General features: G+C 43.3%; 1 protein-coding gene across 2 annotated transcripts in view; it reads right to left on the bottom strand.

The window, feature by feature from the left end:
• Positions 1–18776, bottom strand: part of PLCB4 (phospholipase C beta 4) — a 356606-nt gene that overhangs the window by 83475 nt on the left and 254355 nt on the right. For both annotated transcript variants that reach the window (XM_064475875.1, XM_064475874.1), the window contains 5 exons: positions 16594–16647; positions 10788–10869; positions 9714–9814; positions 9005–9062; positions 1961–2069 (listed from right to left, as the gene is read on the bottom strand). In XM_064475875.1, the coding sequence (XP_064331945.1) occupies positions 1961–2069; positions 9005–9062; positions 9714–9814; positions 10788–10869; positions 16594–16647 (404 nt within the window). The remainder of the gene's footprint in view (positions 1–1960; positions 2070–9004; positions 9063–9713; positions 9815–10787; positions 10870–16593; positions 16648–18776) is intronic.

Here is an 18776-nt window from a genome sequence, read left to right as displayed (position 1 = left end):
TCAGTGCATGGTACATATATATTTGGAAAGCCCGCTCAGCATCCAAGAGAAGAATTCTACAGGTCTGTAGTTTAAGAAGGAAGTTAGGAGTGGAGGGTTTAATCTGAAAGTCATGTGCGTAAGAAGACACTTAGAGCCACTGGCCTGGGTGAGTTCACTCAAGGAGTGAGGACAGATGGGCAGAGATCTGAGAACTGAGCAGGGCCACCCTGATACCCAGACCTGGGAAACACACAGGACATCCTCTAGGGGACATACCTTCAAGTGGCGAGGCTGGGCTGTAGAAGAGGCGTATTTTCTGCTTTATTGTTGCCAAAATATTTCATCAAGGCAGCTATTTGTACAATTTCCACTCCCAGCAGAGTTTTATAAGAATGCCTTTTGTATCACATTCTCTCCCATACTTGATAATGACAGACTTTAAAATTTAAAATGGTGAAGCTATTATGCTTTTGAGATGTGTCAGAATTTAGGACCTGGAAGGACTTTATAAATAATCAAAGACACACCTCTATCATAACATTTACCACACTGCCAAGGCACCGCCGAGTCATACGTCTTCCTCCTTCAACAGATCACAACTACCTTACTGAATTCTGAATCCCCAGAATCTAGCACAGTGCTTGGCACCCCGTCAGTTCTCTATAAACTTTCAGGAATGAAAATAGGAGAAAGAAATTCTAATGGGATGACTGTATGAACCCCACCATCTTACAAGCCAGGAAACTGAGGGCCAGGAATAGAGTTTCTTGCTTAAGGTCACACTGTAGCAACAAAAATCACATCACTTTCCACTGCTGCAAAGTGCTAGATTTTCTACCAAGCCACTCCTCCCTTCACTTCCATCATGTGCAATGTGGAATTAACGATGATACTCGGAATACTGATAGAGAGGTAAGTAATGAACCTGCCTTGCTGAAGGTAGGTATCTGAGACCCTAGCAGGAAGGTGTAAATGGATGATGATCACCAAGGGAAAAAATTTATCAGAATATCGGGGTGAGGGCACAGGGTGTGGTGGGCCAGGCATGCGTATGAACAGGTTCTAGGTGGGTCCAGAGAATGTATAAACCTTTCAGCCTCATTACTGAGATACCAAAAATACCCCCCCAAACAAAAACCCTTAATTCTAAGGAGGAGGAACTGAGGCTATGATACACTTGGGCAGATGGGACAGAGAGAACTTCCCCTAAACCTCCTTCACTCTCCTGATAGGGCCAGAGGCTCCAGCTCAGGTACCTCCTGGGACTCCCTGTCCAGTTCCAATGGCATCACACCCCCCCCCCCCCCGCCATCCTTGGCAGGTGTTTCCCACAGCTACAAAAGACTGATCTTAAATTTCCTCTCTGTCCCTTCCCTTTTCAAATGTTGGAATGAATGACACATTGTTTCCAAAGTTTTACTGAAAGCGGCAAAGGCTCAGAAACCCCAACAGCTGGCTAAACTGATTCCTACCTAATTTCATATCAATTGCATTTATCTTCCATATCAGAGGTCAAAGGTGAGCAAAAGGGCTCCTCCAATCATGTAGGAAATTTAGCTGGCTTGCCAAAACTAAAGGGAGAAAAAAGAAGGTGGACATTTTTACAGGAAATGCCATCGTTCTGAAAGATTGCAAACAGAGACTATAATTGGCATTGTTACTTTTTAAGCACTAAGCACTGAGAGAGAGCTACTATAAGAACGTACACGGGGAAAATACCACTATGCTTTAATAATAAATGTAGCATTATGCTTCAGGCAGCCTGGACAAATCTGGCATAAGGTAAAATTTATACTGACTTGAACCAGGCAAAAAAAAAAATCAGTCCGTTATCAATCCTTGCCTCTAGAGAGCTCCGAAGCATTTCAAGGGACCTTTAACAGAAAGTCCAAGGGCTTTAAAAGTTGCATATATTCTTGCTTTTTTTTTTTAAAAAAAAGAAACAAATAAAAATTCTCTTCTTTTTCACTTTTCTTACCTTTTTTCTTCAAATCTTCATCAGGCTCATACATCTCAATGATCTGCATGGCCCTTTTAGCATCATAAAATGGGAATAAAATTTCATTCAACCGAGGATCTCGTTGATGCTGTGATGAGAAAATAACTCCATTTAGGTTGGCATTTCTCATCCTTGGGCCGTCACACCTCACTAGAGTATTCTAACATAAGATGTGTCTACAATATCATGTTTATAGTCACAAAGATACGACTGTACTTTCCTCCTGTCTTTCTCCCTAAAATATACTTCAAAAAGGTCCAAATTTCATAGTATTTTGTTGGTTCCTCTCACTGAACTGGAGAGGGAGACTACAGAATATACTTTTTATTCCCCCTTCAAAACTTGATGGAGACAGAAAAATGGTGTGGTGTTCCCATACCACAGGTAAGACATTTGGCATCATGTTTATAAAAAGTGAGGTCAAAAATCTTTAAAAAAAAAAAAAAAGATAAATAAAAGCAAAAATAAAAATGAACCTAAATATATAATATAGAAATCTAAATGCCAAACCAAAAGCAGTAACAAAAAAAACCCTCCAAAACCCTAGTTAGACAGGAAAATATCATTTCATCTTCACTGTATCTTTCTACGTTAATAAAATGTTTCTTGGGCACTGCAAACTTCATTCTCTTGAGTAAATATTTATCAAAATGAACCCATTGTAACAGTGATGAAAATTAATCAGCACAAGGATATTTACACGCTATAAACAATATGAAAATTTGTATTAATATGTCGGTAGTTCAGTAAGTCTCTTCCACTATGGAATCCGACTTGGTTTGCCCTGAGGCAATTCTCTGAGCAGAAAGGACAAAAATAATGAAGGCACTTAGGAGGCTGGTCATGTCATTCTTTCCAAATCCTGGTGCTATAATACATCTATGAGACACCAGGAGCAAAGCTATTTTGATAATTCTATCATCCTAACTTTACAGCAATGATGGAGAAGAGTCCAATTTACTAACTGATTCAGCTACAATCTTGTGTGAGTGTGTGTGTGTGTGTGTGTGTGTGTGTGTATCTACCTGTCTATCTTTCCATATCTGGAGGTCATGGTCCATTAAACTTCCTTATTGTTCATGGTGGTTTAGAGGACCAAACATCCATCAAATAAAGAAAGCAAACTTCAGGGGAGTAACGGCAGGTAAGCAGATGTAAGCAAAACCTGGTCAAAACAGTTAGAACTTTGGCAACAACTCTTTACCCAAATATATGCACAGACTTTGAAAAGCGCTATTGCGAAAGTATTTGAGAAACAATTGTTAAAATTTCATATGGATTTCCCTTCCCCATTTGTTTTGAAATGATCATTTGAAAAGGGGAGGGGCACACAAAATGAATGCCTTTGGCCAACAGAACACCTGCTGTAATTTCCTCCCAGCACGTGTGCTGGTCCTCCCAGCTCCCCATCGAGGTAGGATTGTTAACGTCTAAGGAATCAGTATCTCTTTGTCAGTTTGTCCCAATGAAGCATGCTTCTGTTGTAATCTAAGAAATTACAGCTCACAACAGCTCACATCCATGCATGGGCGAGAGCAGAAGCTATTATATGAATAACAGGCCTCGAGACCATAAAGAACAGAAGTCCTGGGGTTTGCAGAGAGACCGTGCGGTGGGCCATGGAACGCCAGGCAGATGAAGGCATGCTACAACACATGGTGTCTGGGAAACGGAGGCTGTCATGCATCCCCAGAGCCAGCTACCCAAGGGAATGACAAGCACCACCCCTCTGGTGAGAATGCACTGTTTAAAAAACAAAAACAAACAAATGGACAAACTTTCTTGGCGCTTTCCTCTCCCGTCTCTGTAAATAACAGCACGGAAGGGGGTGGACATGGCGTGAAAAGGGGCTTTTTAGATCCCGCTGCAGTTACATTCATGGTTGGCCACTATAATAATAAGGTTTTCTTCCTTATTAAAATGAAGTCTTTTGATTTCAAGGGATGCTCTTTGGTAAGTATTCTGGACTCATGGAGATCATGGGGCAAATCCATATGAATTTAAAAGGGAGAGAAAGGGGAGGCTCAGCTAGAGAAAAGAGAAGAAACAAAGTTAGGGAGAGGAGGAGAGAGAAGCCAGGTATTCTCGGTGCTTCTGACAGACATGGGTGTGTGTGTTCTTACCGCGTGTTGCCTAGTGTGGTCTGTGGACGGCAGCAGGGGCATCACCCTCACCTGGGAGCTTGTTAGAAATACACATTCTTGGGCCCCACTCCAAACCCACCAAATCTGAGTCTCTGGGGTGGAACCCACAAATCTGTGTTTTATTGAGCTTGTCAGGTGTTTCAAATGTAAGAAGCATTACTCACATGGAAAGGTATGCATCTTAATATATTTGCCTATCAGTAAAAAAAAAAAAAAAAGTCCCTAAGTCCTACAGGAAAATAGCAGAATATAGAAGAATGTTCAACGAATGAGATGTCCTCTCAACTAACCCCCAAAATTTAGCAGAGGGCATGACGTTCACCAGAACACCCATCTACCAGGAGCAAATAGCCAGGAAAACCAAGTTCTAAAATGGATGTACCACCATCATCCTGTCTCCTACACTTGCAGCAAATAAGCATTAACAGAAGACAGTATGACATTTCATTTGTCTTTGCATCTGCTCCGCCAGGCAACTTAGCCTTTTGCTTTCCTGAAAATGTTCACGTTCCCAAAAGGAAGCACATCTCTACATATAAAGCACATTTATATGTATAACTGAACCACTTTGCTGTACACCTGAAATCTTTTAAATCAACTATACTTTGATTAAAAAAAAAAAGAAAAAAGGGGAAGCATACTTGGATAGTCGAAAGGCAAGGAAACAGTGGTAAAATGTGTTGTCACAAAAATATAATTTTTATGTAAAAAAAAAAAAAGAGCAGAAAGATTATTTCCAGGTAATCTCAGTGTAATAAGGTTGCAGAAAATTTCCATGTGGACATAAGCCCTGTGGGGCAAATGCTTCACAGCTCTGAGGAAGAGACCCTGGGTGTTCAGCTGGGATTTGGGGAAGCAATGTACTAAAGGCATCCACCCGTGATGTCCAGAGCTTTGTAAAATACGATGCTAAATGGCTTTGGACCACAGGTCACAGAACTGTGCCCAAGTGAATGAGGAGATAACGGACACACTTTCTTTACTATGTCCTTACTCTTACTGAGAAATGACATCAACTGGCTTCCATCCAAGCAGCCCTGGGGGATATAGATGTTGACGTGAGTAATATTCAAAAGAGATACAAAAAGATAAAAGAATCACTGGCAAGGGTAGGCTTCCTCATAGGATTGAATACCTCCTTCTCACTCTTTGCTGGTGCATTAAAGAATAAAGATATTGTAAATGGGAAGAGATCTTGAGCCCTTTCTTACATTCTTCCAACTGCAAAATAAAGAATAAAGTAAATAAATTTGAAAAATCAAGTTTAGCTCTAATGCGAACCTAGCAAATGTGTGAGGCAGGGAAAGACTACCAGCAGCAAGAAAATAAAGCTAATCCTTGGTTATCGTCGTCATCTAAGATCTTGGTCCTCGCTTTCCTGTTCTGCTCTCTCAATTCTGCAGGCCCTCAGCTGTTATCACCTTTGTAAGAAGCCATATGGAGAAGGAAGGTAAAACTAACATCGATTTGGCTTCTCACTAGGATCAGGGAAAAGAGAGGTGAAACTAACTGAAGCCAAGAGGTTTCAATAAGTCATGCCACGTGAAGAACTGAGTTGGTGGCAGTGTCTAGGCATGTGCCACCTCACACGGAGTGTCCCCTACCAGCCCTCTTGGACTCCAGTTTGCTATTTTCATTCCATTAGTCCCACCCCGAAAAGAAAGTTTCCCTCAGTCCACGGGATGGGACCAAGAGAAAGAACTGTGGTGAAATTTGAGATCTGAGTGGTAGATTCCCATGACTAAATTCATTATGGAGAATAACAGGTTTAAGCTGCTCTCACATTCTTCCCATTCACACTAATCTAAGGAGGAATCCAGTGCTTCACAAACCCTAAATTGCAGACAAATCATCTGGACACTGTTAACTGCAGATTCCAACTCAGCAGGTCTGGGGTGGGATGGGAGTTCTGCATTTCTAATAAGCTCCCCGGGGATGCTGCTGCTGGTCCCCAGATCACACTTTGGGGGGACGACGAATAGGGAGATACTGAGAAGCAGATGAGAAGCAAGTCTAAAGTTACCAATGAAAAGCTCATAAGTGGTGCTGGCATGGGCAGGGAGCAGGTGGTACAACCCCCTAGATGGCGGCCAAGGCAGTAAACAGACAATAGGATCTCCTTCCAGTTTCCTGGGGATACACATTGGCCCACTGAACAGAAAACTTAATATAAAGAGTAAAGGGACTTGCAAGCTGGAGGGTGGGAGGAGCTGGCACGGCTTTTGCTAAGATAAACGGCATATGTTTCCCTCTTACCTACTCTAACTGGTTAATGCTGGTGTACACGCATCTACTGATTTTTGCTTTGTTGATCATTTCTCTGGTAACCCTGCAGAATTTTCTTATGTATTCAAAGAGTTTTCCAGTTGATCAATTTTGATATTCAGGTTACAGAATCACCATCTGCAAATAATGAGTTGTGCTCCTGAGACGCGTTTATTTTTTTCTTGTCTTATTGCATAATCCAGGGCTCCTAATACAATGCTGAATTGCAGCTGGTTGAGATTATGTGGTTAAGGCATTTTGAAAATGTTTACATCTAACCTTTTGGAGCCAGAGACCCTCACATTCCAATGCCTGTTCCCCTCCTGCGTGAACTCTTGTCTCCTTTCATTATGGGTTCTGCTAAGGGGTGCTTTTGATTTTGCTAAGGGGTGCTTTTGATTTTGGAGCAATGAGATGGGCAATGGTAGGACTCAAAAGAGGGGGTGCAAGGTGCTGGCAGAATGTTCTCTAAGTTCGACAAGCTTCTTCAAAGAGACCTTCAGATTTCTGTCTTTTTTTTTTTTTTTTTTTTCCCAGCTGAGTTCACTAGGACAGAAAAGGAAGACATTCAGGGCAGACATTTTGATTAAAAATAAAGCTTGTCCTCTTTCCTGGATTCTCCTAGAGTCTCTGTGACCTAAAGAAATCTAAAACCACAGTGATTCCATTAGTCCCACCCCCAAATTAAAGTCACTTCCTTACTGTGAATGAGAAGCCAAACAGAAGGAAACATAAGCAAATGAACACTCCTGGCCACTGTAATAGTGATGGAGAAAAGCTTACCACAGAGGAAGTATTTTAAGAAAGAATCTGGACGGCAGAGCCAGAAAGTATGGGTGATCGTATCTCTGAAAAATTAAATGTTATGTCTGAGGCTTACAAGAATTACAAGAGTGGTTACTGGGTAGGTCTACAGAAACCACCCATAAAAGGAAAGGCATGAAATAAGTGCCCATGAATGCAGACCCGACCCTTAGGACTTCAGAACCATCCTCATTTGAACAGTGCATTGCATATTAAGTGTCTGTCATGTTTGATAGGCGGCTGGGTACCAGAGTCATCCCGGAGCACACCAGAGGCCTTTTTCTAGGAAATGGCAAACTGAGGACAAGGTAGATGTTCCCTCTCTCTACTACAGTGTCTTCCTTTTTTAGTAAACAGCAAGACTGCTGCCCATTCCACTGCAACTTAAGATGATCAATGACCCAAAGTACAGGAAGAAGCTGAGGGAGATAAAGCAATACATTTTTTAAGAGAAGCAGAAGAGGGGGGAAGGGTTACAGAAGCAAAGCGAGGAAACTTAACTTCTGAGCAACCGTGGTGTAAGAATGTGGATAATACCTGGGTAAAGATTATGAACATAGTATTCGCATGACCAAAAACTAGTGGAGGGAAACAACTTAGAATGTTTTCAAGTAAAATAAAATATTGTAAGGTACTGAAAGGATTATTTTAAAGTGGAGGCATCTGTGCTGATATACATGGGGGACCCTCTCTCTCCTGCACTTGTGCTTTCAGGCTCTGGTTATCATAACTTCTAAAAAGCGACCCTACAAATTGGGAGCCACTGAGCCACGACAGGGAAAGAAAAGAGAAGCCCTTTGGCAAAGATGTGATGTGGGTCTCCAAACTGGCAAATCACAGCCAGCCTGCTGTCTTTTCTTGTGGCAATAAATATCTCGTGTCCTTTCTAACATTTTCTCTTTATATTGTATAATGGTTAAATCAATTGTTTTGAAACAAAAATATATTGTCCATTCTTCACTTAAACTCTTCTTATCATTAATGTGTTAGAAAAAAATGAATTTCCCTTTTTGGATTAACAAGAGCTTTGGCTGGTTTCACTGAAAACACTTTTTTTTTGTACATGTAAAGGAAAAAAAGGAGCTCATTTTAGTTGTAATTGAAGTTGCAAACTTTATGTGTTCGGAACTATTTTTCTCTTGGGCTTAAGAAAATTTTGTCAACCAATTTTGGTTGTTAAGTGAATCATGTTCTAAAATTAACTCTGAGCGTGTTATAAAAATAAAAAGTAACAATTTAACCTGCCATCCCGTTGGCCTAATATGCACTATATTTTCACCCAGGAACTCCAGTGTTGTGCTTGTTGTCAAAATATTCTATTTGAACCTAGATATTTTTCTTACATGCAATCCATTAAAAGACAAAAATCAAGCTTTCCAGTCCATGCAAAGGTATGAGAAAAAGTTAGCAATGGAGAATCCAACTAGAGTGTGGTAAACTCAATCCATTCTCTTTCTATTTCATATACGTAAATAGAAAAAAAAAATAAGCACCTTAAACATCATCTTGCAAAAACATAGACACATTTAATTAAATGAATAGATTATAAAATTCACATGCACACATACAGCCGGAGCTACGTAACACAGCAAGAAATCAACAAGAAAGCCGTGTGCAAAGCCAGTGAGGAAGCGCATGGACACGCAAGGGGCAGGAGCTGATTTTTGCACCTGGTAAAAGCCATCATGGAAAGATCAGCAGGTCAGAAGCAGAGCGAATGAGGGTGTCGGATGCAGGCATGCGATGAGGGCATTGGAGGAGGCAAGCCACTGCACACAGACTGATGGAGTTAATGTATGAAAAAGCTTACTTCATTTAGAAAGCTCACTAATTGGTCTACCGTTAAATAATCAGTTTTGTCTCCATTGCTGAAAAGAAATTTATTAGAAAAAGTAAGTTTTGGTATATGACGCTACAGTAGGTACGATTTACATGTTGACATTCGTTGATAATTCTAAACTTATTTTCTAACCCTGAAGTAGTGGTGCACTCTTAAAATGGCCAGAGACTGTTTGTAAGAAAACAAACAAACAAAACCCCACCAACAACAACATAGGCAAGAAACCACTCCCACTAGCTCACAGAAAAATGTCTGCAAATTCTGCTTTAGCGTTATCCAAAGGCGTTATTATAAAAACAACATGTAAGTCACCCATTTGAAATAATTGGAATGAATGAACTTTTCAACAACATAATAACATTCCAAATCAAATCTAGTTAGTTCACATAATGGGTTAATACCTAAAGGAGCAGGTTAACATTGTAGGTAGTTAGTAAAGCCAATGCGGGGGGGAGGGGTGGGGGGGTCCCAGGTGCTGCAACTGACTTACGTAAAAGCTTCTCAAAAAAATCCAAGTGAACTTTTATGCCAACAAACTCAGGGGTGAAAATATAACCCTGACTAGATAGTCCTAGATGCCATCAACATATTAAAATATTATGATGAAAAATAATGTTTTAAAAAATCTAAAAAGACAAGGATAACACTGATGCGATAGCTTCTCGAAAACGAAACTTACATTTTTTTAAAAAGATCCTCTATATCTGTCCGAGGACAAATCTTTTGCGTCAGTTCATAGAACTTTTCGTAAGTAAACGCTGCAGGCTCAATGTCATCATTCTGTAAGGAACAGAAGTATGTCATTAATCAAGGCACATTTTCCTCTCCTTGGAGGATCTACGGAATCTACAGGCTCATGAAGCAAAGTCGTGACTACTTGGAATCCTTCATCTCTGAGTCTTACTGACTGAAGCCAAAAGGTCTACCCCTGGGCGCTGGCCAGGCCACACAGCACATGCAAGCGAGCGGTGTTACCACGCAGGCATGGTTTGCGTGTTCAAACACTGAACACGGCTGGGCCTGCTCAGGGAGACGCTCCATAGAACAAATATAAAGAAATACAACCACGTAAAAGGGCTCATAGGGGTTTACTTTTCATACTGAAATTTATATTTCAAGTAGGATTTGTTAAAGCAGTAAGATGCTTAAATCTTTCTTGTAGTCAATAAATTATTCTCAATTATTTTCAATCCAAAGGTCTACAAACACAAATGACTTGTATGGGGAGAGGTGTACCATAAAATATCACACAGCCGTCTTGAAGAACTGAATTTATGAGTCAGTTCTTCATGCTGGCACTGTGCTTGGCCCAGCCAATGTCGACGGGCAGCTCTAAAGGCAGCTTTCCAGAAACCGTATGGGAGAGCAGCCTGCCTGTCACTCCCTTTTCTTAACAAAATTGACAAAACATCTTGAAGTTCACTCTTTGAATCTTAAAGCATTTATGTTAAAATATTCAGAAAACAAAAGGAAAGATGGACAGAAGAAAAGAGAATGAAGAAAACTTTAACTGTACTCTATGTGACTCAATCTGATTCTGAATCTGAGATCAGTATAATACAAATAATTTTGCTTATTACATAAAAACATAAATAAATCAAGTGGTTTTAGAAATATGTTATTAAGGGGAGGGTATAGCTTAGTGGTAGAGTGCATGCCTAGCAATGCACAAGGCCCTGGGTTCAATTCCCAGTACCTCTGTTTAAAAAATAAAAATAAATAAATAGAAGTATGTTATTAAATGAATGAATACCTTTCCACTTGGAAGACCTAACTCCTTGAGTGCTTGAAAGATCACCTTTTCTGTTTTTCCCGATGCAAAAGTTCTGGTAATACTAGGACAGAAAAGAAAAAACAAATTAAAGTTACTGTGAATTCTGTTTGCTCTGATGCAGATTCAAATAAAACTAGCGATGGTGGCATGGGGGAGAAGAAAAAGTAAAATAAAAATACTTTTCATTTCTAGGTATTTTTCACTTCCCAAGCGAGCTCCTGCCGTGCCCCTCTGGGTACCAGAGCTGGTCGTGCTAGCGAGGCAACTTGATTTTAGGACAGGTGGTCCCCCGGGGTGCTGGTGAACAGGAGAGGCACGGGGGACACATACCATTGGACAAAAACAATAATGCATTTTGATCCTACCCAACTGTGTTCCTAGGAAAAAGGAATGTGGTAGATGGGATGGCAGTTCTGGAATATAACCTCATGTTGACAATGTCTGGCTTGGGGAAAGAAAGTCGAGTCCTGAGGACTCAGCCCGCACCTGGGATTGCCCTGCCCTGTTTCACGCTACAGCTGATATGCATTATCAGACATATTTTGTTTGGATGTTTGGCCTTTTTTTTTTTTTTCTGAGCTAAGCATCCTTGAGCTACTCTGACATGTCAGCTGCCTCAGGAATTGGGGACTTTATTATGAAAGTGATAGGTGTTGGGGGAGAGGGAGGCAGGGGAACAATTATTCAATGTTACAGCAGAATCTTGGCACTACCCTAAGACATGTGATTTTTTGAAAAATGGTGGTACCTCTGAACTAGTATGGTGTGCATCAAGGCTAGTAAGGTGGATAACACATTAAGGAGCATCTTTCCTGGTGACGATAAAAGGAGGAGAGAGACTCCTGACGAAAAACGCATCGGCAACACTCAGAACGAACACCATGGAGGAGAGGACCTGGAATCCACACTTGACTCTGAGCCACGTGTCAGCCACCCACTCCCTGACTGGAAGCCCAGGTCACTTGTCACCAGTAACATAAACTCTAATCAGAAGTCCAGCCTCCACCTGAAGACAGCGCTTACTTTCATCTGGGAAGCTTGGCTTTGGAAGGCCTCCCCTGTGAGCACAGGAGGGTTTGGAACGGTGCCTCCACGTGCCCAACTTTGTCATGCACGCCAGCATTCGGGTGAAGTGGAAGGCAAGCTCCAAACGTAAGCATCGCCCGCCAGTTCATCTCAGGGAGTGGGGAAAAAGATCCACTGCAACGGCAGAGCACAACCTCCCAGAACAGACCGGGAAGGACGAGCGCTAGGTAAATGAATTGCTCAACTGTGCTCAGTCAAAGCTTTATTGTTTTATCCTTGGTCCAAGAATACTTCAAGAAGTCTATTTTCAAGAGTGCTTCAGGCAGCTGTATTCAAACAGAGGGAGGCCTATGAATTCTCGTTAACAAATCCACAGACAGGGTAGAGGATATATGCAGGACATTAAGTAAACCGGCTTCTTAGGATAGAGGAAATGTCCGCATTTCCCCACTTCTCTAGAGTTCGTGGAATTTTTGTACATTGAGTTGGGTCGAGAAGCAATTTATCTGCCCTCTATAAGGTAGGCCAAAGTAGCGACTCAGTCATCTTTCTCCAAAAGGTTACGGCTGCGTTAACGTGAGAGCTACAGCAGGATTTGCGAGGGCTGGCACGGTGATCAGGAGGAAACTGCGTGGAAATCTCAGGAGAATCTCAGTGAACTCGCGCTTCTGTTTGGTTTGAACAGGCCTCGTAAAGGAGGTGGAAACTGATCAACGTGGTCGTGAATGTAGCAGGTACACGGACTGAGCCTTGCATGTGAAAATTCCTGGGTGTCAGGCTGGGGTGGGGCTGGGAGGAAGGGAAGAGAACACAGGAACAGGATCTTGGCAGGGGCTTGGGGAAGGACCAGGAAACAGGGAGTAGAACAAGAACAGCTTGTGGGCGTAGGAGGTCCAAGCACTTGTGGGAGACAGAGACACTGAGAGGGAGACAGGAAGTAGGGTGTCCAGGGCCAGGAAGGCGGGAAAGCCACACAGGAGTGTATCAGTGAGGACAAAGGCAGAGCCCAGCAACATGACTGGACAAAAGCAAGAGGTGGCCTACTGGCAGGGGCTCCGTCTCGGGCCCCTCTTTATCACGAGGGGGCTCCAGCTGGGCAACCTCAGTGCAGATTTTGCTCCCCTCATTCTAAGAGAGACCAAACCCAGGATGGAAAACAGAAGCAAGGAAGCCAGGAGACCACCCCCTGCAGGATGGGTTGGGGGTGAGGTCTGGGTGTCTTCACTGCCTTTGCTCTAGGAACCTTTCAGAATCATTCTTGGACCTCAAAATGGGTTCAGTTCAGGGGGGAGAGGGGATTATGGAGCAAAGGTGAATTCTCCGAAGTTTTCAGTTGCATCAGAGGCCCGGTAGTTAACCAGGGTTGTGAGAGAAACATGCTGAGCACAGGCTGGGGGCATTTTAGACACAATCAAGGGGTGTTTCATAGGAACAGAGGGTGTTTATAAGGAACTGTGATTTATTCGGCCCTTAATACACAGCCCCCCGCCCGCAGAGGACAGCTTAGTGCTTCAAAGCTAACAGATTCTCAGTGAGTTTTTGTTGACTCAAAATACACCATCCTCAAATATGAAAATGAATGTATGTATATATATGCATGACGGGACACTGTGCTGTACACCAGAGACTGACACATTGTAACTGACGGTACTTCAATTAAAAGTAAATAAATAAATACACCACCTCCCCCAAAGGAAATGGTATAAAAGCCAAAACCCTTAAGTGGCACCCAGTCCTATCAGAGTCCTGATGCAATTCCATGTTCCAGGAGCCCTTGCAGGTGACCGAGAGAGCAGTGCTCCTAGGAACTAAGGGAGTCTCACTCTGCTTGTCCACAGGGTTGACAATCTGTCCAAGGGTTTGAATACCATCTCCTGAAACAACCAAGGAGGACTGACGAAGTGAAGGCCCAGCAGAGCCAGACCCTCCTGGTAGGCAGGCTGGGCCACGGTCAGGACATGGGCGGATTGTGCAGGAACCGGGCTGCGCTGACTTACCCTCAGGTCTCGGCTCCAGTAACACAACTGTCTCTTTTGGGACTTCTTCTGGCAACAGACCTACCATTTTCCAACTCCCTAACATGGGTTCCAACTCCAGACTGAGAGACAAGGAATGGGAAATGGCCAAAAAAAAAAAAAAAAAAAAAAAAAGTGACTTACGAAGCTTTGGTCTGCGTGGGAAGATAAATTGAGTGTAAGTCTGAGAGGAAGGCAGACTGCCTACGATTATGTGCGTTAACAAAGAGAAGAGGGAGTGAAGACCTTCTTCCTCATCCTTCCTGCAACTTCCTGGATGTTCAATTGTGGTTAAAGCCAAAGAGCAGGGGCCGTTCTCAAGCGACAACAATGACCACGAAGCCGGATCCTGCTGAACAGTATGCAGCCTATACTAACAGTTTCCATTTGAAAAACTCCAGAATGAGAGAGATGAAATGACATTTTGAAGTGTTTACTCTCCATATCCATTAAAACATTCAGAGCAATTTCCACCCAGCCCTTGGCAGCTCATCCAGCAGGAGACTTATCCGCTTTTTTTTCTGGCTTGGTATCAACTCTCCATCGACTCTGACAAACTGCCCCCGAATCCCAGATGTCTTGTGTCAAACACCTGTTAATCCTGGCAGGCACCAAAGAGTTCACATCAACGAGAGCCAAAGAAGATGACAAAATATCTAGGCTATTTCTACCAAAAAAAAAAAAAAGAAAAGAAAAGATGGTAATAGTTTTGTATGTGAACATGTTAGATAAAGATCTTTGGAATTAGAAAAAGCTTCCAAGCTTGTGCAACGACGGCTTGATTAGTAGGATGTGTACAAATGAAACCAGAACTCCTAGTCAGCAGGGCTCTGATTGCAATCTGTGTGTTTCCACTTTGTCTGTTTCCTGAACCTTATTTTGGAAAAAAAAAAAAAAAAAGCAGGAGAGCAAGGCAGGTAAAAACAGATCCAACTGGCTTTTCTGCTCCTCACAGTCCTCTCTGTGCTCTCTATGTTTGGACTCATTACTTCAACACTGATTTTTAAAAAAAAATGCACTATGTATTTGGCAGTTGGTGTAGGATGCTGAGAAATGTTCAAATAATTGTCCTGCTAGTACTCAATGAAGCAAAAGATTTTCAAATAAAATCAGAATCAGTGTAAAGGTGTCTGTGCCAACAACCGTCAGCCAAGGGTGCTAGTAGAGTTTTTCTTTTTAAACTTTTACAGTAAATGTCAGATTGACTTGTGAGTAAGTTAATAAGTAAAAAGCAGAAGAAAATAAATAAGAAGACAAACAAACAAGCAAACAAGCAGAGACTCCTACATATACATTTGTAGAAACCGCAACAGATGCATATGTCTCTAGCCCTGGAAGCCCTCCATCAAAGGTTAATGGAAAAGAACACTGTCATGGTCTTTATGATGTGCATGCTTTTCATTTTCTCATGAATATTTCAGTTGTCACATGGCTACTTTAGTTCATGAGTGTTAAGATACACAGAATTAAGGAAAATGATGACCTCTAGGATAACTCTGCTCAACGTGCAAAGAAGGATGCTGAGGGAGTATGGAGACGCTCTCGTGGGGATGTGGAATGGAAGCTTCGAGGCAGAAAGTGGTGGCTGGGCAGAGAGAGGGGGAAAGAAGAGTCAGAAAGGGCCAAGTGTGATCAGTATGCTGCTGCCGAAACGCATTCACTCAAACACTGTGCAGCTGGTGACCTGTCCGCCTCGTCTCCAAAAGACAGAGTGGGTGTCTTCCAAGACACGACTCCACCCAGTAGCTGAGGGCTTTGTTTGTTGTTTGTCGACTGGCTTCTTTGCTAAAGTGTCCAGAGATGAAGTCAACTTGAATGTGAGTCTGAAGAGTCCTAGAAAAGTGGGCTGGTGTCTGGAGAAACTCATGCTGAATTCCGGTGATGGGCTGACGTTCAAGAGTCAGAATACACTCCTGGCTCCTTGAGGGCAGTGGATGCTCTGGGGCCCAGCCCAGCTTCTGGAATTTCCATGAAGTGGCTTATATAAATACCAGCCAAAAGACACTGGGGGAGATGGGTAAAGAGTTCCATCACTACCATCACAAGAGCTTCCAACTGGACCCACGGAGCATGAGCCAACCCTAACGCCGGAAGGAGTGGAGAGGCAGGAGAGAGGGAAGTGTGGGAGTCCTTGGAGGGAGAACCACTTCAGCTGAAGCACCGAAGCCCAGGTGTGGAGGACGTTTCTGGTTCATGTTCTCTTCATTCTTGACACCACCCAGGCTTTACTGTCATTTCTTCCCTTGTCACTCTGACCCTGGGCGGAGGCGGGGGGAGCTGATAGCTCTGAAGGGTATCAGTGACTAGGGGGTGTCCGCCCACCTGGAGCAACACCAGAAAAGCCACAAAGCCCACACTGCCTGACACATCCATACATTTCCGCCATAGGTGCACAACATAAACTTCTTGAATTTTAGTTAACAGGTGTTCAGAGCAAGTAGGTGAAAGACATTTAAATCCTAGAACCCCACTTATTTGAAGATTAAAAAAAATACTGCTACATTTTCACATGTTCTTTATCAAAGTAGAGTTAATGCTACCCATCCTGAGGAAACAATGTGATTTTATGCCCATAAGTGATTTTTACAACTGAACACAGCATTTGATGAAGTGGTTCAAGCTAAGCTTCCAGAAATATCTTTAGTTAGAGCAATTAACAAGAACACGTAGGGGGCTCCCTGCGTGGGCTGGCGTCACGAGGGCTGACCCAGGCGGCCAAGAAAAGACACGAATAATTGACTTACCTCCTAACTGGGATTTTACCATTTGTGTTGGTCATAAATGCCAATTTCATCCAGCTGGAAAACAACAGTAAAAACTGTTTTAATGTCTCTTAGGAGGAACAGCTTCAATCTGGTTAAAAACTTTAAAAGAAAGTTCATTCAAACAAAGAGCATTTATGCTGAAAACCAGAGACAATTATACACCGTGAGATGAATTTACCATTGTCAGATTTAGCAAATAAAAATAGAGGACTCTCAGCGAAATATGAATTTCAGATAAACAACACAGACTTTTTTACTACAAGCATGTCTCAATATTGCATAGGATATACCCACGCTGATACATGATTTGTTACTTATATGAAATTCAGATTTCACTGAGAGCCCCATATTTTATCTGGCAATCCTAGATGAATCAGAAAATTGGATGCTTGCACTGAGCAAAACAAACTGTAGGCACTTATCTCATCCTTGGTTGTTGCTCTTTAATAATCTACTAAGGTGGGAAGACATGCAAGTTCATGGTAAGACCAGCCAGCCTTGTCTGGAGGACCCGTGGGGACCCCCACCCCCAGCATAGTGAAGCACAGATCAAAGGGGCACCATCTTGATTTCCAATGGTCAGAGACGTTCATCGTCTCAAATTGACACTGAGCAAAAGCTGGCTCCCCTCAGGTCTTCAGGACACACGAGGACCCAGAACATTAATTTGTACATTGGTGCCAGGACTATTATTAGCTATTGACTCCCATTCCCACTGTTTCTAGTTACTAATATTCTAACCACCTGCAGATCATGATGATTTGGTAAAGTTTTGGTCTTAAGTCAAGCTTCCGAGATGCACAAGGGACTACTTTAGTATAAGGGGATGTTTCAGGACCATGGGAGTGAGGGAAGCAGACAGGCAAGGGGAACAGTTACACAAAGCCGGGGTCTCAGCTGGAGCTTTGTACTGATGCCACAGGGAGCTCTGGAGTATGACTTGCACAGACTTGGTGGCAAGAGGGCTGGCCTCTTGCGTCCTGTCTCAGCCTGTCATCGGCCCTGGCTTCCCTGCAGAAGGGAGGAATATACGGACAGCCTTCCATATCCATGGGTTTCGTATCCATGGATACGAAAGGCCAACTCTATGGGACTTGCATCTCTGGACTTTGGTATCAGTGGGGATCCTGGAACCAATACCCTGGAGATGCCAAGGGATGACTGTAACCCCCCAGGCCTTGCAACTTCCCTTCATCAGCGGGCAGTTCTCTGGAGAAGCAGGCAGGTATGAGCCCTCAGTGACCTGACTCTCACAGAGGCTGGTGGATGGGTGAACACCAGCTCCAGAAAGAGATCTGGGCAGGACACTAATGAGGGCAGGTAAGGTCTGGTGTCCAGAGATGGGTACTGGGGTCACTCAGGTTAAAAGTGGGCTTTCCAGCTGTCTGAGACCCTTTGAAATTCTATCAGCGCCAGTAGTTGTAACATCAAAACATCTGCTGGGTTGTTCTTTATTTAAAAAAAAAAAAAAAGCCACAGGAACTGCGGAGGAAAAGGATACAGCTGTGCCAAAAAGAGGAATATGCAAGACTACGTAACTCCCCTCTACTACAACCATGGAAAAACACTGGGGAAGGGGTACAAAAATCCGAACAGTGAATGAGGGGGGACAGGGAGCCAGGCTCTGGGTTAGGTGTGTCCCATGACTGCAGTTCATCGGCCTGGAATCGTATGCGTAGTGTCATCACCTCCACTCACAGATGAGGACGGTAAGACACGAGGCTGAGCACTTGCCAGGAGTCACCCAGCATCCAAGTGGCCAAGCTGGCTTTACAGCACTGAGCCCTTGCTCTTAAAGCACCTGCCAAAGGGGCGGGAAGCGAGAAGCAACAGTGCCTGAAGGACTGACCTCTCCTCCCATCGCCCAGAGAGCGCAGTCCAGCGCATCCCCCCGTGGTGCCGGGCCCGGGGCCTGGCTGAGAGGCAGGCTCATCCCCGCGGTTTCGCAGTGGGGTTCTCTTCTGCGCCTCCAACTGCCTGCCGACAGCCCTGTGGCAGCAGGTGCCCCCGCTCCTCCCGGATCACTGCTTTTCACACAGGCCAATTTGGGTTTTGGCTAGGATCTCTACCCGCGTAATTTCCGTGTCACCTTGAAAGAACAACCCGGTGGGGTTAAAATCTCCTACGCAGCACCTCTCTGAATTCAGGATACAGCGAGCTGG

This window comes from Camelus dromedarius, chromosome 18 (assembly GCF_036321535.1).
Source record: "Camelus dromedarius isolate mCamDro1 chromosome 18, mCamDro1.pat, whole genome shotgun sequence".
NCBI classification, from domain to species: Eukaryota; Metazoa; Chordata; class Mammalia; order Artiodactyla; family Camelidae; genus Camelus; species Camelus dromedarius.
Note: the sequence above shows the minus strand (reverse complement) of the source record. Positions and strands in the feature narration are given on the sequence as shown.